This window comes from Dreissena polymorpha, chromosome 10, assembly GCF_020536995.1.
Source record: "Dreissena polymorpha isolate Duluth1 chromosome 10, UMN_Dpol_1.0, whole genome shotgun sequence".
NCBI classification, from domain to species: domain Eukaryota; kingdom Metazoa; phylum Mollusca; class Bivalvia; order Myida; family Dreissenidae; genus Dreissena; species Dreissena polymorpha.
Window position 1 is genome coordinate 7560076 of NC_068364.1, and position 24303 is coordinate 7584378.

Sequence of the window (24303 nt, forward strand, 5' to 3'; positions counted from 1 at the left end):
TCACATATGTATATTTGTGAAATTAGTTTGAAGCGACTGATTACCGTATACGTGCGCTTATAAGACGCATTTTTAAGACTCAAATTAATAAGTTACAGTTGCGGTCGCGTCTTATAAGCAAGATACTGGAGAAAATAAACAAAAAAATTCAAAATATCGAGTTTACTGGGCTTATGCTAGCCAAGTTGGACACTTGTACGTTGTTTTGAATCATCGCGGCAGCCATTTGCATTTTCTCTAAAGTCTGTATTGGCCCGTACCGTGTATCGGAACGCTATGTTCAGTTACCGATTTATTTGTAATACAAGGGCTGTTTGTAAAACATGCATGCCCCTCATATGGGCTGTCCATTGTACTGGCAGCCATTGTGTGAATACGACTTTTGTCACTGTGACCTTGACCTTTGACCTAGTGACCTGAAAATCAATAGGGGTCATCTGCAAGTCACAATCAATGTACCTATGAAGTGTCATGATCCTAGGCAAAAGCGTTCTTGAGTTATCATCCAAAAAACATTTTACTATTTCGGGTCACCGTGACCTTGACCTTTGACCTTGTGACCTCAAAATCAATAGGGGTCATCTGCGAGTCATGATCAATCTACCTATGAAGTTTCATGATCCTAGGCATATGCATTCTTGAGTTATCATCCCAAAATCATTTTACTATTTCAGGTCACTGTGACCTTGACCTTTGACCTAGTGACCTGAACATCAATAGGGGTCATCTGCGAGTCATGATCAATCTACCTATAAAGTTTCATGATCCTAGGCATATGCGTTCTTGAATTATCATCCGAATATCATTTTACTATTTCAGGTCACCGTGACCTTGACCTTTGACCTAGTGACCTCAAAATCAATAGGGGTCATCTGCGAGTAATGATCAATCTACCCATGAAGTTTCATGATCCTAGGCGTATGCGTTCTTGAGTAATCATCCAGAAACCATTTTACTATTTCTGGTCACTGTGACCTTGACCTTTGACCTAGTGACCTCAAAATCAATAGGGGTCATCTGCGAGTCATGATCAATCTACCCATGAAGTTTCATGATCCTAGGCGTATGGGTTCTTTAGTTATCATCCGGAAACCATTTTACTATTTCGGGTCACCGTGAACTTGACCTTTGACCTAGTGACCTCAAAATCAATAGGGGTCATCTGTAAGTCATGATGAATGTACCTATGAAGTTTCATGATCCTAGGCCCAAGCGTTCTTGAGTTATCGTCTGACAACCACCTGGTGGACGGACTGACCGACCGACCTACCAACAGACAGACAGACCGACATGAGCAAAGCAATATACCCCCTCTTCTTCGAAGGGGGGCATAAAAATGTACCGGTATTGTTACTGATTTTGTTGTCTATTATTTTTAATTTGAATTTTGTTATTTTTGGGGCGTAAGACGTTATATTGTCCGTGATTATTCTTGAAAAGTTTGTATCACCTGATTGTCTGCGCGCGACGTCGTTAAATATCATATAAATTGGCCATTATAGTATACGTGTGTAAGCAGCGACACGATGCCAACATGCTTAAAACAACAGCAAAATCAATTCTCAGTTTCAAACTGTCAAGTGTTAAATAAACACGCTGCCGATTACAAATGCTACTTGACAGGTTTGTATGTCCTGATCATCTTTGTTCCACGTCGTTAATTGTCAATTTAGACATAATTGACAATTAGAGTATCCTCTGAAATAAGTTACCAGTTTGCAACTGTCAATTGTTAAATAAACACGTTTTTTCAGACGACCCCCTAATGCCGATGACACCTTATTTATTAGGGGCCAACAACGATGGGAGCAAAGAGCGACCGCATGCAATTATCCGCATATGGCTTTCTTCTTGACACGTGATTTCGATCTGCGCTTCTGAGTCTATCACTCTATCACGCGATTGGCTAATTTTATGAAAGTAGGCGTTACCTATTGTTGATAGACAATGGGCGTAAAATTTGCATAATCTAGGTAATAAAACTATACGCTTTTAAAATAACTGCCTATTAGTTTTCAATACCTGTCAAACAATACAATTAAGATGACTGATACGATCAATTTTGCTTGTGCATTGATATTACGAACGTAATATGTTTGCAATTGTTAGGGCAAATGATTAAATACGCAATTGTAAGAAATTTTGTTAATTTGATAATTAATTTTATTGCATGAATAATACTTGAAAACAAATTAAAACCCACTAATATATCATAAAATAAACAAATATTATTTACTTTGTTGTTTGATTGTTTTATTTTTCAGACTTGCGTGAATTACTAATTGTATGCAGCGCGAGTTTGAAAAATTCTCAATGTGTTAGTAATTGATGATTTTCTTTAACATTCTGCCATTTTTCGGCCATTTTTTCGGCCGATGAAAACGGCTAAATTTGACCGCGTCTTACACGCGGGTCAGTCTCAAATCCACCCATTATAAAGTCCAAAGTCGGGGTGCGTCTTATAAGCGAGGGCGTCTTATAAGTGCATGTATACGGTAGTGAGGTAGCTTCAGTCTGAACCTGCAAAACTTGATGATTGACCTCTTAATATGACCTTGACATTGGAGTCAGACACATGGCTCTTACCAAAACACTTTCTTCATGCTGATAGTCTGACAAGCTTAAAAGGGCTACAAAGGTACACACATGATAACTCAACCATTATCACATCTTATCAAGCTGTGTGTGAGCTTGACATGAATGGTGCAATAAGGCATGTGAGTGATCATCAATAACGAGCATACCAGCTCCACTGAGGTCTGTGAGGTGACAAACTCTGGTTCCACACATTCCGGCGCCACATAGTTGGCGTACTGCTGCACCTTTTGGGCGGAGCCAAACTGGACCGCCCCCACTGAGGTCAGGTGGATGGCATCAGGGTTGATTACGAAAGCTGGACCTTGCTCTGTATAGCAGGATCCTTGAAAATAGAAAGCCTTGTTAGTTACTGGGCACTAACATTAAAGTTTTCTTCAATTTAATGAAACAAAAGTGTATTAAAAGCTTTTCACATTTTCAGATTTTATTACTAACATGGCTGATCTTAGGAAATAACAAGTATGGAGTACGAAAACATGTTTGTATGCCAGTAACTAAAAACTGCTCTAATTTTTAACTCCATTTTTCCTCAATCAGTCCCTTTTACTAAAATTCTTTCATTAGTATTTTGATAAAAAAAAATACTATTCAAGTCATTTAAAGGCTTCGTTCTAATGAAAGTAAATGGCATTTAACTGAAAACTAACTTGTTTGTAAGGAATGCATTTAATTATTTTAAAATCTGCAAAGCTTTTCTTACAAGGCTTTAAACAACTTTGTATATTATATGTATTATAATGTTGCCATACCTGATGAGAAAGCCTCAGTGAGCGTGTGAAGTGCTCTGTAGAGAAGGGCCCAGATCTCATGATCCGTCAGGGGCCCTGCCCTCACCTCCAACACCTCACTTACTGACACTGTCACACTTGCTGACGGCATACTGAAACAAAGAGAGGCAGATATACACTGCATTAGCAGGGTTAAGGCTTCTCCCTACTATTGTGTCATGACACAGAGACAAAGACCCACAGTTGATAAGTGGTTCCCTTTTTATATCAAATAAAGTGTCCCATGTTAAGTTATACATTACTTTGGCCTTATAGCTATTGCAAAAAAAAGATGACATTTGTTGATTTTTGCACAGGTTCTACGGGTGGTAAACGTGGAAAAACAGGGCTGAATTTCACTGCCAGTACACAAGCAGATGTAAAATTAGGAACATAGTTTTTTTTAAAGTCAGTTTGATCATTTTGACATTACAAGAATCTCAACTAGAGCTTTGTCACAGAGGTGACGAATACCCCCACATGCCGCATTGACACAGAATATTTTGTCTTCAGAAAAAACAGCGGACACCATGCTAAATGTTTAAAACACACTATTTATTTTGTCTAAGTGACCCCATGACCTAGTTTTTGACCCGGCATGGCCCATGTTTGACCTACACATCATCTAGATACAACTTCTGACTAAGTGTGGTGAAGATCCAATGAAAACTACATGTACTTGAATTCGAGAACGGACACCATGCTGAATAAGTAAAACGTACTAAGTGATCCCGTGACCTAGTTTATGATCTGGCATGGCCCATGTTCGAACTTGGCCTTAAGATCATCTAGATAAAACTTCTGACCAAGTTTGGTGAACATATTGGATGAAAACTATACTTAAATTAGAGTGAACAACATGCTGAATGTTTAAAACACACTAAGTGACCCCTTGACCTAAATTTTGACCTGGCATGACCCATATTCAAACTTGACCTAAACATCATCTAGATACCACTTCTGACCAAGTTTGGAGAAGATCGGATGAAAACTACTTGAATTAAAGAGCAAACACCATGCTCAATGTTTAAAACGTACAAAGTGACCCTGTGACCTAGTTTTTGACTAGATACAACATCTGACCAAGTTTGGTGTAAACAACTTGAATTAGAAAGTGGACACTTTATACGGACCGACCGACGGACAAGTTTACTCCTATATACCCCCCTAAACTTCGTTTGTTGGGTGTGTATGGGTATAATTAAGTGGTCACTCAATTATGAACAGTATACCGGTATAAGTAATAGCCTAGACAAGGGCAGTAATAAATTATCGTATACATAGTATTAATCATTAACAACCACAACTTCTCTTTTTTATTTGACACTCCATGTAGCCATGAAAACAATGGTGACCTCTTTACACTCCCCATATTCCATGAGTGAGAAACACACCTTCTCCATGATGTAAAGCCATTTATCTTTAATTATCATTTAACAGAGAACAGTTGTCTGGAACTGTGCCAGAACATGACAGATCAGACCATTACTGATAAGCCAGGCATCCCAGCTTTTCTCTCATTTGGAACGCCACAGTAGATGCTTCTTATAGTAACAGAAATTTATAATATCAAATGTCATAAATGCTTTCAAAAGGTACAAATTGAGGAGGGTTTAACTTTGTAACTTTTGGATTGTTAATTGATTTTAAAGCAAATATAATTGACTCATGCTCCAACTTAAAATGTATTTTTAACATGTTCTTGCAAGTTGGCCCAATGCAAACAAACATTATTAGCAAGTCAACAAGCCTTCTTAAGTTGTTTTTCCTTATATTTCATGGTATGAAAGTGGACATCATGGTAACCCAGTGTCACTACATTATACACTTGCTGACAAGATTTCCCTTTTCGTACATGAGACAATTAATGACCAATGAAATTACATTTACAAATACTCTAACGAAGTCTGAAAATCAACAATCATTTGATTGGATAATGGTTAACAGTGAATTCTGAGCATCCATTTTTCTCATTTATGACAGAGAGGCAGCGAAGAATGAACAAAAACGCAGCATTTTGACAGAAAAGTGACCGATATGCTTCTACACCATGGTTAATGACAGCAGCAAATTTATAACAGGAAATATGACAAAGCCAACAAAGCGTGCATGTAACTGTTTTGATAACTGATAGTTCCGTTGGTTTCTTTTCTGTGCAGAACTCAATGTGAAAGCATTAAGATGACTCATCAATTATTGAAGTTAGAAATTGTGTTAGCATATACACAATGTCCGAATACAAATGATACCAACCATATTTGAGCAAACTGAGGTTACAATAATGTCAATAGAAAGTTCCAAAAACTGATTATTATATTAACTGGTAGTGGTACATATACCTGGCAAAATTAGTATCTTTGGCTTAATATTTATATAAATAAAATAGGTGTTATATTCCCAATCACATTGTCACAATGATAGCCTGTTAATGATAGAGGATGATTACACATTGTCACAATGATAGCCTGTTAATGATAGAGGATGATTACACATTGTCACAATGATAGCCTGTTAATGATAGAGGATGATTACACATTGTCACAGTGATAGCCTGTGAATGATAGAGGATGATTACACATTGTCACAGTGATAGCCTGTGAATGATAGAGGATTATTCATTGAGATTAGCTGGGATCCGCAGAGGTCCATTTATCTTTCTGCCTATTGCTGTTATAGTGAGAGATTGTCTATCATCAAGTATCAACAACATCAGAGGTTTATTATAGCAACACATCAAACATACTGTTCTGTGTAAATGTTGTTGTTTTGCTATCAAATCCTACAAAATTGAGAATAAAAGTGTTTTCAATATAAGGTAGAGCTGGATGGGAGATGAACTTAATGTTGAGATCTTACAAAACTTTTTTTTTTGAAAACCTTCATTTGGAAATTTGTAGATCCCATCTGGTAAAATATATTTAAGAAAGGTTGCCGTGGTGTAATATATATGTTATCCGCCTAGCGACCGGGAGTCACGGGTTCGATCCCAAACGTGGGAGCGTTCTTTAAATCTCCCTCAAAGACACCAAGTACTGGTTCTAGGCCTAGGAAACAGACTCGGGAGCGTGAATATAAGCCATAAGCTTTCTATGCAATCGAGCTAAAATAAATAGGTTTAAACTAAAATATATACCGTTTCCCATTGAAAATAGGGCCTTATAGTATAAGTTATACTGGCCGCGCATTTGAACAAAAAACAAACAAACACATATGCATAAATCCATTTTCTGTAAAGGTATTTAAATATATATTACATATTTTGTGTGTGTTTTCTAAACTAAATGAAAAACTTATTTCAGGACCAATATGTTTTTATTCAATTATGCATTATTGCATTCTTATTTATAAGTATCACCATAATATTCAGTTATTTATGTATTTAGGGAATATGTATCATTTATTGAAATAATATAAAATAATAGTATATATTAACTTGTGATTGTACTATTATCACTTGCTTTTACTTATTTTATATTTACATTAAATTTATTAATTCATGCGCAATATAAATGTATTGCCATAAAATGTTTGAAATGAGAATGAAGTATGTGTATACACGGAGTGTATATTGACAGGAGATGAATCGAGTATTTGACCCTTACTGTAGTAAATTCAATCTTATGCAACAACTATTCATCCGATTTTATTGGTTTAAACGTTATCTTGTTGCTTATTAATTCCTCTTTCAAAAAAATATAACTTTTAGTATATTCCCGTTGTTATTAATGGATTTATAGCGAGTTAAACACAAGAAATACACATTTGATGTTTTACCACCGCGCGTTTTAACGTGTTTTGGCTATCGATCTTTTACGATTAGCGTACAGCGAAGCGCCGAGGTTATACATTTTGATGTACCCACTCACGTCTTTTGTTAAATTATAGTTTCATTTCTCGGCCGATTTTGACAAATTATATATCATTAGAAAGCTTACGTTACGTAGTAAACAGATATATCAATATATATTAAGTTTTTCTTCTGATTTCGACAGCCTGGCGAGTTATAACTTTAACTTTTGCAAATATCATACCGTTTTGGAGTTTTAGAATCTAGATTTACGGTTGACATGTTCGTACTTAATACCAATTTGTAGCGTTTATATTTGGAGTTCAGTTTTAAAAATTACATCTTGCTTAGGAGAATAGAATTCTGTATACGATAGAAAAAAAAATTGTTTAAAAACGAAAGTAATTAAGGAATGAAGGCTGGAAAATGTAGCGCGCGTTCCTAACGCACTGAACTGATGCTACGGTCTTGGCGATTATGCTTTTGTTCAGAAAACGGCCATTGAATTTCTTTTGCCATCTTATTATATTTTTTATGGAATATATTGTAGTATTTTGTTCACGAAACATATCAATAAAGCTTATTATAAATAAATCTTAATAAATTAACGATTTCAGCTCTTGTTTATAACACAGAAAGGGTGTAAAATTTATGATGAAACAGCGTATATAGCGGACCCTCTCGATATTATTCGGCTTTGCATGCATACTTGAAATAAAATGGGTGTCAAAAACATTCATCGTTTGCTGTTTATTATCAACAAGGTAATTATGTATAATTATTTGAAATGTTATTTACCTTAAATAATCAATTTATTAAAGATTCTTGAAAATCACGGTCCGTGTTACGCGGTTCATTTCGTATTTTGACATCAGGGCATCATGTCCAACTATTGAAAATCAGATTTTTTTTCACCGGGACGATGACGGCTCGGATTTAGACAGGCAGACAGATAGTTTATTCAGACTTAAACAACAGTACATCGTCTTCAACTCAAATATATAAATTATTTTTAGACGAATTGTTAGGTGATTACACATATAGCAGTGATGATTCTGAGAATGTTGCCATGTTTCTTATCCGTGTAATCTAGAGTCCATGGTTTGAGCATTTTTATCGCGGTGTTCAAAAAAAGATATCTCAATAATCTTGTTTATTGATAGATCTGTGGTTTTATTGCCCCTGTGTTCAGCACAAACCAATTATCTCGTTATGATCAGAAACTGTGCCGACCAATACTAAATAACACTATGGTGTCATCCGCCACAGCAGGGACCTATACTTGTATATTGGTCCCTTACCACAGGTGGCAATGTCTGGTCAGATTACACTTTTTATGATACCTCCATGTCTTCTCGTGGTATTAGTGGTCATTTCTTGGAGTAATGTAACGCCAAATACTCAATTTTGCGTTTATAAGATATGTAGCGTATTGAAAACATTTATAGTCATCTGCCCATACAGATTGCCATAAACTAAATACTGTATAGATGTCAGCCAGCTAAATCACAATAATTATAAGTGCTTAATACCTATACATGTACATTTTAAACATTTAAAAAATCTAATACTTAACATTTAACGTATTTAGCGGGTACCGGTAAAAAAAACTCCGTCATTTCGTAGTCCTATAAAGAGTGTATGGTAGTGTACGGAACAACATAATTAAAAACAGCATTCTCATTTGACCACAACGGGGTTAAATAATCTTTCCGAAAAATACAAATAATACAGAGTTTTAATTTAGAATTCTATATATTTATAACTCTGTTAACTTATAAAGATATTTCAATACACATGCATAGACAGTTGACCGTGATTTTCAAGAATCTTTAAATAATTTTAATTAATTGATAATTTATGGTTAATAACCTTTCATATAATTTTACATAATTACCTTTTTGATAATAAACAACAAACGATGAATGTTTTGACACCCATTATATTTGAAGTATGCAAAGCCGAAAAATATCAAGAGGGTCCGCTATACATTTGTATACGCTGTTTCATCATAAAATTAACACCCTTTCTGTGTTATAATCAAGAGCTGAAATCGTAAATTTATTAAGCTTCATTAATACTTAGCTTTATGTATATGTCTCTAGAACAAAATATTTCAATATATTCCATAAAAAATATAATAATCGTGGCAAAGGAAATTCAATGGCCGGTATCTAAACAAAAGCATAATCGCCATCAGTTCGGTTCGTTAGGACCGCGCGCTACTTATTTCCGCCTTCATTCCTTACTTGCTTTCATTTTTAAACCAATTTTTTTTCTATCATATACAGAATTCTATTCTCCTAAGCAAGATGTTATTTTTAAAACTGAACTCCAAATGTAAACGCTACAAATCGGTATAAAGTACGAACATGTCAACCGTAAATCTAGATTCTAAAACTCCAAAACGGTATGATATTTGCAAAAGTTAAAGTTATAACTCGCCGAGCTGCCAAAATCAGAAGAAAAACTTAATATATATTTATATATCTGAAAACTACATTACGTAAGCTTTCTAATGATATATAATTTGTCAAAATCGGCCTAGAAATGAAACTATAATTTAACAAAATACGTGAGTGGGTACATCAAATGTATAACATCGGCGCTTCGATAAAAGATCGACAGATACGACACGGTCACGTGACTTAGACACAACAAGATATTTGGTGTAACGGTCCCGTTTCATATCCGTGTAATCTAGAGTCCGTGGTGTATACATGTATATATTATAGAGAGAAAGGAATGCCTAAATTAATGTACAAACATGTGACCCTTTAACTTGCAGCATCTATAGGCTGTACTTCCATTAATAAATTGGTAATACAAATTTAGTACACACAGACTTCAATTACCGGTTTTTTTCTGAATTCCATGTTAAATTATGCAGGATAAATCTTGACTCAGACAGATGTTTGGTTTTAATCCAATGGGCAGTTTGGAAATACAGACCAGACTGGAGTCATTTTCTAATAATTTGCTAAATCTAAGAAAGTTATCTTGCAATTCACATTTTTTATATTTAATGGAGCTTTTGAGATCCAATGTAAACATATATCTATATAAAGCATTTAATGACAAACTTCAATACATGCCAAAATGTGAAAAGTCAACAACATTTTGCCTTTTTGGTTTGGTTTAACACAATATTTGTTAATGGATTTCCAGTCGTTACACCCCCTGGACGTTACACCCCTAGTCATTACACCCTCTAAGCCTGGACATTACACCCACCAAGATGTAAACATAATTGATTAGGTTACTAAGGTGTTATCACACCTACCATGGGGCACACTTCACTTGATTAATGATGTTTCTGCTTTAATGTGTGTTCAATGGGGGCCTTGCCAAGTGTTTTTTTATTGTTTGTTTGTCTGTTTGTTAATAAAACTTAAGTAACAGATGTGATACACTGAGATAAAGAGATTGCCTTAGTCCTTATGTATTTGAGGCCGTTTCCATAAATAATAAAGAATTATTTCTTAAAGCTTTAAAGATTTTTTTTTACAATAAATTACTTAAAAAAACAAAACATATCAATTACAGAATAATGATTGATTTAATACCTTATTTAATTAAAATCTTCTTTTGTGATGTTTAAATTATATTTATAATTGTATATTCTTGAAAAAAGTATTTATGATTTAGATGCATATTATAACATTATGGTGAAATAAAAATAAATGTATATGAATTAAGATTGTGTTTTGTTTATTCTAAATAATTATTGTATTTATCATTATTTTATTTTGTTTTCAAAGTTTTTTCTGTCTGTATTATTTATGATTTAGTTGCATATTATTACATTATGGTGAAATAAAAATAAATGTATATGAATTAAGATTGTGTTTTGTTTATTCTAAATATTTATTTTATTTATCTTTATTTTTATTTCTTCAAGTTTTTTCCTGTATATTCTTGAAAAAAAAGTATTTATTATTTAGATGCATATTGTTACAGTCATTCTGGTAAAATAAAAATTAATGTTTTAAATGATGGCTGCTCAATTAAATAATTTGAGCAACCATTAATCTCATCAGTGTCATCTTACATGACAAATCCAATTAGTGGTTCATAAGTTGATTACACCTTTCTAATCTAATCAATATCTTGGTGGGTGTAATGTCCAGGCTTAGAGGGTGTAATGACCAGGGGTGTAACGTCCAGGGGGTGTAATGACTGGACACCTGTTAATGTTCATAGCAGGCCTATCTAGCTAAGATGCCGATTTAAGATATAAACAGCCCCGTGTCATTGCCATTGTCTTGATCCACCAAATACCATCTCTCTGTCACTCAGATCAATTAGCTCTTTTTCAGGTAAAAATCAATACCCAGCCAAAACATGTCCTATCAATTGATCAATTTGCATCAATTTGATAGCGTTCTACAGACCGAAGATAAAGTGACTGATGTTATGACTTTGCAAATGTATTCAAATACAGAACAAACATTACGTTCTTACCTTTAAATTAATGTTTTAGTATTCCATTTTAGCGAAAGCACGAAATTCCTTTACTCTACTATTTTGACAGATGTTTCTCTTGCCACCATGTTTATCCTTTCTGTTACGGGTTTGCTGATTGGTTAATATCGGGTTTCGACTATATACTCTTCGAACTTTTTTCAATGATTCACTCAGAGTAGCCTCCCGTGTACAGACGATTTTTTTCTATTTAAAACTGATTAATAACGTCGCTTCGATGTAAAAGTAAATTTAAATGAAGACTTCTTTTAGCAGACAACGTTGACATTGGCCGTGAACACTGTCCCATCGTGTTATTACAATACCGCTTAAATTAATCCGAGATATAGATCTATGTCTCCGAATAAATGCCTTATGACATGCTTCGGTTAGTAACCACCTAACCATGTCATTGATGCTCTTATCGCGCAATATCCGTAAAAATACCACATATATTTGAACAATTAATATTAATAAAGTACTTCAACAGTGTTTGTTGAAATTATTGGTTTAAATAGTATACATTGGTTTAAACAGGGACCTATACAAATTGTTTGTATAGGTCCCTGGTTTAAACGGTAAAATATTATTATATTTTAATGCTATAAAATAACTATGCTGTTTCAAAATCTGTATCTACAGACATCTATGCTTGAGTAGGTTCAATTTTAGCAGTTTGCTCGGTTGATTGTTTTGTTTGTCTAATTATCTAAATAATTAATTGACTGACTGGTTTGATAAATCATCGATTTCGTTATCCAATGTTGTGTTGCCATGTATTGCTCATTTTGTCATGTTAAACAGTTTAAACTTTTTTTTATTATATGTCTTACGTTAGGTAGTTGTATACTATAAGTGCTATTGTGTTATCATGTAAATGTTGAGTTTATAAGTCGGTTTTAAAAGCTCTTCAGAGCTTGTGTTTATATGTTTATATACCCGACTTTATAAATAAATATTACTTGACTTACATGTACATGTATATGCAAGAGAATGAGGTTTGTTGATGTCTTACACGAGATCTACGTGACAAGAGACTTAAAAAAACTAGTTCTTCTTGAATGCTCTGAGCTTTTATGAGTACATACGAACAGCTCAGGAGGGTCAATAGCTTGGAGTGCGCTAATTGCAACTAACAAGCTGAAAACCGGAATAATAGCAATGCCTTGGACAACAAAATGATGTAGTTTCATCTAGGAGTCTCATAAAATCATGGTTGGTTGAAAATAATGTGGGATTCTTCACCAAGTGTTCTTGGCTGCCTTCGGTGTCACCCAATTATTGCCAGTTAATGTGGAGGTCTGCTGAAGATGACTTGTACATTATGTCACTAAAAGACTCTCACCTTTGCCATCTGCAAGATGATAACAACTCTGTTCCGATGAAGAACCTTACCCTGTGGCAAATGTAAAATACTGACCAATAACAATTCTGTCACAGTTGAACCATGAATACAACAGATTATAAATATTTATTTGGACGAGTCCAAAGAATGTTTGTACCAGTAAGGCCTATCTTTATTGGTTTCTTTTACCAAAATGGATTTTTTTCTACAATTACCATCAGACAATTTTTTTAATGCTGAATATAGATGATATATTTTAACTGTTTAATTGATTGAAGAGTGTAAAACTTTTTTATTTAATGCTTACCTGCTATTAGGAAATATCAGTGATTTAACATTGTAAATTACACAGTTTCAATCTTTGAACAATATCAGGAAAAACGATCTATTTCAAATGATGAATTGTAACTGTTCGTTCCATTTTTCAAATAAGTACAGCCAACATTTGTCAGATGCCTACACCCAACATTTGTGAAATGATTTCATTACTTTGATGCCAATATTATTGTTCTTGCAAAATTCTGCATTAAGAACTGAAAGTAAAAAAGAGGTGAAAAAGCATTAAACTAAGAAATATGTTGATTTCGTAAGACCATACATTTTTTAACCACTTATACAAAATCTATTTCACTGATCATGTGTAAATTTAAATCGTTAAATCTATTGATCTCAACAAATACCCTGATACAGCATTTGTAAGCAGATACAAATGCTTCACTCTATGTATGCAGAATCACAATGACAACCAATGTGGAAAATAATACAAGAGGGACGTGATTGCCCTCAAGTTCTGGCTTGAGAGATCATCTTAGCTAATAAAATCAACAAAACACAAGATATAATAAATAAAAATGTATTCATCAGTAAGATACAAGACAGCTGTGTGAATAACGATCTGGTGATGACAACAGCTGAAATGTAATGTAACAATTCATTCATTCCAATGCGTAAATAGCCCATCTTACTGGCACTTTCTGACAACTCACACAAAATGAAATGACTCTAGTCATCGAAGTTGGCAGTTTGGTAGAGAAAGCCTGAATACTTATCAAACAGCTGGGTTTTGTTTGAAATCAAGAAAATGGTATATGCCTCTCTATATAATCAAATTGGTTTAAATCCCCAATGCTTTGCACAGACTATTCCAAGGTAGTGACCCCAACTTAAATAATTGTCATGTTTTATTTATTGTCCTGTATTGCACAGGTTAATTGGTCACCCGCTTTAAAAATAATCAAAAGTAACAAGAATTGTTCACTGATAATGGACTTTTGTTTTTCTAACTTTTGGCAGCAATTGCCATGATCTTTTATTCTTTTGGAAAAAGATATCAATATTTAAAAAAAAATGAATTAAAACACACGGTAAAACAAATATTTTACTACATGTATTATAAATTAAGGGTGAGGTGTGAAATTAATGTCACTCAAAGCTTGAAACTCAGCAATCGGAGATGAACACAAGTACAATGTAGGCAATTATTTAATAATAAGTGACATGTTTTAAATTATTTCATAGAATTATATCTAATTTGCACATATTATTAATATGTATTTTGCAACACATCATCAACACAAACCAGCAATAAAAATTCCAACATCCCTTTTTGTAAGGTAAAGGTAACAAATAAAGCTCTCTACTGAGAACACAATGCACAGTTACCATAGTGTGTAATTTAAACAATCTAGACAATATACAAATCTCAGTAACCCTGTTCATCAGGGCACTGTTGCTCAAAATCGTCAACTTTACAGCTGATCAAACTCATGGGCATAATTAGTGCCATGTATCAGTATTTAGCACATAGTAAGGTGGTAGTGGAGGATTTGATTTGAAAAAGTTTTCATATACTACAACTTCAATTACATACTTCGACTATTTAAACGGAAAACATATTTAGCCAGTCACATTTGGCTAGGACTATATCATTAAACACTGATATGTGCCAGAAACGTTTTGTGCAACTTTCCCTCAACTTATATTAAGTTCCACTGTCTAGCACTGAAAACAAAGGCATATGGAATTAAACTAAATAAGATATTTACGGACCAGAAACTTTTTCTTAAGTAAACATACAAAATAAACTCACTCTTTAAATGGATCTATCTTACTGAACCTGTAACAAACCTTCATGTACTCTTCACAAGCTGGTATTTTTAACAGTGAAATGAGTACTAACATATGAAAATAAACAATGATCAAATAAATTACTATTATACTATACACAATATTTCAGAAAATTGCAATATTGCAGGAACAACACTTTGCTTTCATAATTATGGACATAATTATTTCAAACAAAACCTCGCCCAAACCAGAAATTACACGATGTATGTTTTACATAATAGACCTTAAAATATATCTTTGTGAACAGATCATTATTTCTCAGACACAAGACTGTGAAGATGTGTTTATATCATTAAAATTCCTGTGAAAATCTGTACATAGAAGTCAATTTAACTCCTTACTACAGAGAAAAAAAGAAACTTCATTGATTTACCTTAAGGGGGTAAATAAATACAAAACAAATAAAGAAACATTATTCAAACTTATAATGCAGAATGATTCTAAATGAATCATGCTAAAATGTCAGTACCCATAACACCCAATCACTACAAGAATAAGCAGTAAACAAAATGGATTCATGTGTTCAGAATAGTTGCGGAAAATAATAGCAAAAGGGCAAGAATTTTTGCACATTTAAATTCTAACTATCACATGTATTAGTTGATACTTTTATTCACAGAAGACCCATGCCCATGATTTATGTTGGAACAGGTACTTGAATTCTTATGTAGAGTGTTAGCTAGATGGGAAAATTGACTACCGGGTAAATCAAATGTTGTGAACCTTTCCAACTGTGTTGAAATGTTAAAATGCATCAACAGTCATCACGTGTCAGACAATAAAAGTGTGAAATCCTTGCAAATAAACAAATCCTGTCATGTTGCTGTTAAAATGAGAGGATACAACTAGACTACTTTGAGCACTATAACAGGGTTTTTAGGAAATGTTAACAAAGTATTATGAGCACCAAGAAGATACAATATTACCCATGACTTACTGATAACACAATAACATACAGTAATACTCAAAACAGATTTAAAACAGATTATTGATGGTTGAAACATATGTTGTGATTTTAATATGCGTAAATATCTAGAAAAACATTGATGTGCAATTTAAGTTGGAAAAAAGTTAGTGATTTGTTTTAATGTTTATATAAATATACAGCAAATTACAATAACCAACATAAATATTGAGTAACAAACACGGAAATTGTTTCGATGCTACAAAATACATTCAGTATCTTTAACATTTTGTTATGAACAATATTTCACTTAACATAATACAGCAACTGAATGCCAGTGGTATGAAAATCCTGTGTATTTGAAAAAAAAAAACAATAATTACAAAACAATGCCCATAATAAATTAATTCATAGTCATACTGACTTAAATACTTGTTTCATAATTTTGTTCACACAGATTTACTATCATATACATAGTGCAAGAGCAAGTATGTTTCTGCATAGAGTGTCAATAGTCATCTGTATATACAGGCCAGGGGTTTTTCAGCACTGTCTGCGCCTCCGGAAAACGGAGGCATTCCCAAAGCAAACGGACCCAATCCCAAACCGAAATTCTAAAAAAAAATCCCAATTTAAAAATATATATTTTTTTTTTTTAAATAAGTGTCTTATGACATGTTTATTAGATTATTATGACTTATGATTATTAGATTATTAATGATCCAACTCGTCCAGCTGATGTGTATATTATACCAACAAGCACTGCACCATGAACCTGCTGTGCTCCCCATTAGGCAGCACATTCACACAAACCAAACTTACTTACTGATGCTTACCTGCATTGAAGGTCTAGACCTGAATTACAAAACATTGGAGAAACTGTGTGATGCTTTCAAAAACAGAAAGCAGAAAAAAAAATGCTGTAACTTGTGTGACTAACCAGTGTAACACTGTTTGTTTTGGTCAAAAATATCTGCTATAAGTTTTTGACTGTAAAGTTCTTATCTCAGAGTGTAAATGTAACTGAACAACAAAATTTCAGTACTTGAATAAACGTTGAACATGTCCAATATTGCAGGTGTTTATATAAAGAAGACAAAATAACAAATAAAAACAAATTTATTTGTAAAACCACTGACTTATTTAAGCATGATAAATTCATAATGTTTTCCCAAAATGAGACGTTTCATCGAAGCAAAAATTCCCCAAATGGACAATTTTGTCGATAAAATATTCCCAATTTGGTAAGACTCCTTTTCCCAAAATAGGCAGAAAAACCCCTGCATGTGTGTGGGTACTGGTAATTTGTGATAAAAGTCACAACAATAATCAAAATGTTAAATTAACCATTATGTGAACATGCGCCTTTAAACCAGAACCATCTTCACCAACCTGTTTTAAGGCATCAAGTTTCTTTATAATGTTTTGGCTTTTTTTAAACCAAAGCAATATTAAGCTTAGTTTAAATCATTGAAATAGCACTTCAAACAAGCAAGTTCTGGTGAGCACAAGTCCCGGCCTTGTAAGCTAGTGTTAATTTTGATGAGCGATCATCATAACAGTGGGTACATTAGGCCTTACATATTATCATCAATTATCATAACATTTGCTACATTCCACTGTGCCTATAAACAGACGCATTAGTGCAGGAATTTGGTTTCTAGAGTCCATGTTCCTGAGTTAGTCTTAAAACAGATAGGTGAATACAAGGCCCTGGGTGTCTCTGAGACTCAGCAGGAGAAACAAATAGTAAATAGAACTAAATACATGAATACACATACAAATATTAAGAAGTTCTGTAAGTTTAACAGGGTTAAAAGTGCTTAAAACACTGCTCATTCATGGAAAACAAAACAACGCATTTGCAAAAATTATCTACACCCAACCCGATGATCGCTTTTGATGGCATGGTGTTGCCTGGTACCCTGCTAGTTCTGCGTATGAACTCAGTACAGGACTGCAACAAAAGATAAATATTGTATTGTTTCTATATTTGTAATCCATTACCTTATTCTGTCATGTTTAATATTGTTACATATTACAAAGGAGATAACCACTCATTGCTTTAATTCAGAGCTAGCAAGCTGGATTGTATCAAAAGACTTATTCAGATGATCTCAATTCTAGACTTGAATGAAGGGAGCCGGCACAGAGGATAGTAAAATACAGACTCAACAGGAACCATGATGTTACTGATGATATTAACAGCCTGCTTTGTTCTTTAATGCTTCGCTATAACAGACTGAAAATTAGTTTTTTATTCTTTAAATTTCTAATACATTTCAATATGTTTGCAGTAGTGTTGCAGCGTTACCTTATGCACTGCCATGCTTAATTTGGGGAACACAGAGCAATTATTCAATGATCTTCAACACTTGTCCTATAGCAACTGTGCGACCTGAAAAATACAAAAAGGCTTTGGAGATTGGAGAATTAAAAAGTTTTATCTCATTGATGCGAAGTATTAATATATAGAGGATATTTGTTGGATTCAATGGAATATCGATTTTATTTCACGAGTGATCAAATAAAATAATATTTTCACGAGTTGCGGAGCCACGATTTAAAAAATGTTTTTTTTTTATGATCACGAGTGAATTAAAATTGATATTCCATCGAATCTAACAAATTTTCTTTTTATTTTATGATTTTTTCACCGTTAATTTACATTGTCAAAGAGTTTAACTGGATAGTTTCGCTGGATCTATGACGTCATTTCGTCGAAAAAATGACGTCATTTCACAGTAAAACAGTGAAAAATATCGATATTTTTCACTGTTATTTTTCACTGTTTACAACAGTGAAATACCAGTTTTATTTCACTGATATTTCTCTGTAAACCACCGGAAAGCATAAAATAATTGACTGAATCTGCCATCTGCTAATTTACAGCCAATTTACAGCAGATTTACCAAGCGGGCTAGACGGCTCAAAGTTTCAATAAATTTAGCTAATAAAATTTTTACAATAAATGAGACCTCTAGTGCTCACTAGGCACATGTTGAAAATAGACGATGCACTGCTAAAAATGTGATAAAAAAGCTCACCTGAGAACGTTGTGCTCAGGTGAACTACAAATGTCTTGAGAGATTAACAAGCCTAAAGTTTACAACACACCACAAAACCACAGAAGCCAGACATAGGATGGATCAAAATAGCACTATGTGCTCAATACAGCTCACAAACCAATTCAAAATCTGGTCCGGTAATCAGCCCCGTTCCCAATTTAAACAAGAAACCGTCGGAGACGTGTAATGCTCCCCAAAGTTTTTTTTGGTCACAATATTGCACTATATATTCAGATAAAAGGAAACGTCTTGAGGGGCAGAACTTTGGACAAAATAATACGATGGATGGTTTAGCAACAAAAATTTCAAAGGGCCATAACTCTCTAAATTAATCATCTAACCAGAACCCACAAATAACATGTGCATCTCCTCAAGGTAGTTAAGCTTCCCATAAAGCTTCATTGAAGTCCAGTCAGTAGTTGGGGAGAAATAGCCCGGACAAGAATTGCACTATATGTACAGTTTATAGAAAATTTCAAAAGGCCATAACTCTGTGAAAAATCATCCGACCATAACTGGCTGAAAATATGCACATCTCCTGTTGGTAGTGAAGCTTCCCATAAAGTTTCATTGAATTCCCGTGATATGTTGCTGAGAAATAGCTCGGACAACAGGCTTTTTCCGCCCTATGCCACGGGTCCGAAATTCGGCCCCATTCCCAATGCAAATCTGGTTGTTTTTTTCCCAATTTAAAAAAAATTCCCAATTAAAAAAAAAAAAAAAAAAAATTTTTTTTTTTTTTTTTTTTTACCCTTTAAATATATAAGTTGACCTGATCTGGTGTAGAAAATAGAAAGTATTGCATAATTAAATGATCTGTTGCCTTGAATTTGTTTTAAGAACTGTAAAATATGTTAATGATTATTTAAGACTTTCCTTTTTTTCCTCAAAATTCCGGCGCTTCCCGCGATTTTTTTCACCTTAAAAAGGCCAAGCCTTTTCCCCAAATTCAGATTAAAAAACCTGCACTAATCACACATGTTCATAATATTTTGTAAAATTTTAATAATAAGTTATCAAAATAGTCGTTATTTACCAGTTAACGGCTTCTTTGACATATAAGAAACACTGTTTTAAATAATTTACATGCGATAATTTTTCCCAATTGAGCCAATTTTGCGATTAATTTTTTTCCCAAAATGGGGGTTTTCACGACGCGAAATTCCCAAAATTCCAGTGTGGCGTTTTCCCAAAATGGAGCGGAAAAAGCCTGGACAAGAATTGCACTATATGTACAATGGAAAATTTCAAAGGGCCATAACTCTGTGAAAAATCATTCGACCAGAACCCGCTGATAATATGCACATCTCCTCTTGGTAGTGAAGCTTCACATAAAGTTTCATTGAATTCCGGTCATTAGTTGCTGAGAAATAGCCTGGACAAGAATTGCACTATATGTACATTTAATGGAAAATTTCAAAGGGCCATAACTTTGTGAAAAATCATCCGACCAGAACCGGCTGATAAAATGCACATCTCCTCTTGGTAGTGAAGCTTCCCATAAAGTTTAATTGAATTCCGGTCATTAGTTGCTGAGAAATAGCCTGGACAAAAATTGTGCACGGACATCAGACACACGGATGGACGGACGGACGGACAGACGAAGCGGCGACTACGCTACCCCAAAATTTATTTTGGGGGAGCATAAAAAGTATATATTATTACCAAATGGGAGCTTAAAATTCCCAATTGAAGGTCCCCCCCACCCATTTTTTTTCTCCCACTTGTTTTCTCAATTTTGATGCATTTTTTAGCACAACAACACTAATTTCCCAATTTTAGTCAAAACACCACAATTTTTCCCAATCCAAAGGGACCCAGCCCGATTCCCAAAATGGTGAAAAAACCAACTGCAAACATAGCCCTTACGTGTAAAAAAGGGACACTAAAAACATAGGACCAACAAAAACAACAACATACCTTCATCTCTGAGTGTGAATCTACCCATCTGTGGAAAGTCGTCAAATGTTTCTAGGCAGATTAATCCAGCGTTAATTTGGAACCGTACTATACCAATCTGGTCTTGCATGATAAAGCGGGCTGGCGTTTTTTTACCAGTCTTTTTATCTATGATACAAATTAGGTTTTTGATAGTTGCCTCCTCAGCCACAGTGTGCATATGTAGAACCGCACTGAAGCCTGCACAGATGATAGACTTGTGCTCCAATATCACAATCTGAAATAGGAATACATAGCGTCAATAAGCAAAAACATGGCAGAAGGCATTTTGGAAAATTTTGACCTACACATTTGAGCTTCTGAAAGGGTTGTTGAACCTAACAGGTTTTCTTGATATGATGATCACTCATGCCAATCTATTGTAATTATCATCATGCCCAATTAAGGTGTGGGTCAGACACACAAAAAACAACTATTTTTATAATATCCATATAATCAATGTTTGTGCACATTTTAAGCACGTGTGCTTCATAATGAGCTTACTCAGTAACTTTTTCTTACTCTTTTAAGCTGCTAAATTCCACTTCGCGTATTTTGAACAGGAACACCAGAACTCAAAGGAATTAACTCTCTGGCTTGGGGGGGTTAACACAATATTAAGAATTTTTGTTAAAGAGGACACGTTGGTTAATAAAAAATCAGAAATTTGTTTACAAAATTAAAGGATACAGAAAATATATTTTCTTTTCTTTAGTGTATTTTGAACAGGAACACCAGAACTCAAAGGAATTAACTCTCTGGCTTGGGGGGTTAACACAATATTAAGAATTTTTGTTAAAGAGGACACGTTGGTTAATAAAAAATCAGAAATTTGTTTACAAAATTAAAGGATACAGAAAATATATTTTCTTTTCTTTAGTAAAGTCAGCACAATACTATGGAAAGTGACCTTGCAGTTTTTAATAATTTTTAAGGAAAAACAATTTAAAATTATATCTAAAATGTCAAAAATGGTCTTTGATATTGACCTCCTCCTCACCCCCCTGTTTAAAAACAATCTCCCCTATTATTCAAAGTGTAGGATGATTTTCCCCCATAAGTTTGCATTTCTAGCAAAGACACCTGGTTTTCATCCAACATGCAATACTGATAGGACTGGGCCAATTTATTTTGAAATCCCATCATGCACTACAGAAAGTTATGAGCCAGAACTGAACATTCCCACACGTACATACATCCATACACAAACACACGCATGGACAGGGAAAATACTATGTGCTCTTCCAAAATTATTATAGCAAACCAAAAGCATCTAACAAGGGCTGTTTGTAAAACATGCATGCCCCCCATATGGGCTGTCAGTTGTAGTGGCAGCCATTGTGTGAATATGATTTGTGTCATTGTGACCTTGACCTTTGACCTAGTGACCTGAAAATCAATAGGGGTCATCTGCCAGTCATGATCAATGTACCTATAAAGTGTCATGATCCTAGGCCTAATTATTCTTGAGTTATCATCAGGAAACTATTTTACTGTTTCAAATCATTGTGAACTTGACCTTTGACCTAGTGACCTGAAAATTAATAGGGGTCATCTGCCAGTCATGATCAATGTACCTGTGAAGTTTCATGATCCTAGCCGTAAGCATTATTGAGTTATCATCCGGAAACCATTTTACTATTTCGAGTCACTGTGACCTTGACCTTTGACCTAGTGACCTGAAAATCAATAGGGGTCATCTGCCAGTCATTATCAATGTACCTATGAAGTTTCATGATCCTAGGCGTAAGCATTCTTGAGTTATCATCCAGAAACCATTTTACTATTTCGAGTCACTGTGACCTTGACCTTTGACCTAGTGACCTGAAAATCAATAGGGGTCATCTGCCAGTCATGATCAATGTACCTATGAAGTTTCATAATCCTAGGCCTAAGCGTTTTTGAGTTATCATCCGGAAACCATCTGGTGGACGGACCGACCGACATGTGCATAACAATATACCCCCTCATCTTCGAAGGGGGGCATAATAACATGTTTGGTTGACATTTATGACAATTATTTAAATTTTCTTCAATGTAATAATTATTTACTGGAAATCTGTACCAACCTTTGCATCGAATATTCGGCCCGTATTACAGGGAGCGTCTAAAGCACATATCACAAACCCTGGGGAAACATCCTACAATTAGAAAACATTCGCTTTAATAGGATAGACCAAACAGGATTTATTTGTAGGTAAACAATGGAGATTAAGACATACAGTAGTTTTAAACTGTTGACTATCAATATCAATGGAATAATGACTGTTATACCATTTAACAAGAACACATTTAAAGCAAGTATTTGAAAACACACTCAATAAAATTATTCAATGCAGTGTCAAACTGTTATTTATATGAGCAATTTCCACCAGTTGAAGACTGCGCCACAAAAAACAACAATACAAAATGCAGCATTCAACAAATGCTGAAACAGCAAATTTCACATTTTTTTGTAAAAAACAAAGAGCAATAACTCTTAAGGACCTCTTCAGAATTTCCTGGTTATCAGTCTCCTCCTCAAATTTATTTTAACTAACATTTGCAGAACGTTTTGTAATGACTCAATAAAAACTATGAGAAAGAAAGAGGAAACGAAAAATTAATTTTTTGATAGACAAAGGGCCATAACTTTCAAGTGGCTGGTGCAAATTGGCTTGTTATCAAATTTGGCCTCAATTTTATGTCAACAGACATTTCAAGAAAGATTATTGAAGATAAGATGAAAACTGTATGAGTTAAAGAGCACTTATAGTGAATTGACATATTTTGTAAAGGGTAATAACTCTGAAGTGCCTCGTGCGTATTGGCTGGTTATAAAACTTGGCCTTCATTTTGTGTCAACAAACATTCGAGAAAGATTGGTGAATATACAATGAAAACTGTAAAAGTTAAAGCGCAGAAAGCTGCCGCCTGAACCATCATCAATACATCTGGGCAAGGTGTTGCATAATAAAGCATGTCAAGACAAGGGCTTTTATTTTATGCTTTCCGGTGGTTTATAGAGAAATATCAGTGAATTAAAACTGATAATTTCACTGTTTCAAACAATGAAAATTATCAGTGAAAATTATCGATAATTTTCACTGTTTATGTTAAATGACGTCATTTTTTTGACGAAATGACGTTATTTTCCCAACGAAATTCTTTACTTTAACTCTTAAACAATGTATATAAACTGTGAAATTAAGCATAAAGTAAAAAGAAAATTTGTTGGGTTCGGTGGATTATCGATTTTAATTCACTCGTGATCATATAAAATATATATTTTCTATGATCACTCGTGAATTAAAATCGATAATCCA

General features: G+C 34.1%; 2 protein-coding genes across 2 annotated transcripts in view; both read right to left on the bottom strand.

Annotated features, from left to right (window-relative positions):
- LOC127848261 (tyrosine-protein phosphatase non-receptor type 13-like) overlaps positions 1-11740 on the bottom strand; it is a 99148-nt gene extending 87408 nt beyond the window's left edge. The window contains 3 exon segments of the mRNA XM_052380618.1: positions 2745-2920; positions 3348-3478; positions 11617-11740. Of these exon segments, the coding sequence (XP_052236578.1) occupies positions 2745-2920; positions 3348-3477 (306 nt within the window). The 5' untranslated portion in view covers position 3478; positions 11617-11740.
- A 2058-nt stretch (positions 11741-13798) lies between these two features.
- The window catches only part of LOC127848257 (eukaryotic peptide chain release factor GTP-binding subunit ERF3A-like), a 30669-nt gene continuing 20164 nt past the window's right edge, over positions 13799-24303 (bottom strand). The window contains exons 12-15 of the mRNA XM_052380609.1: positions 23068-23139; positions 20981-21236; positions 18307-18390; positions 13799-17949 (exon numbers count right to left, since the gene is read on the bottom strand). Of these exons, the coding sequence (XP_052236569.1) occupies positions 18347-18390; positions 20981-21236; positions 23068-23139 (372 nt within the window). The 3' untranslated portion in view covers positions 13799-17949; positions 18307-18346. The remainder of the gene's footprint in view (positions 17950-18306; positions 18391-20980; positions 21237-23067; positions 23140-24303) is intronic.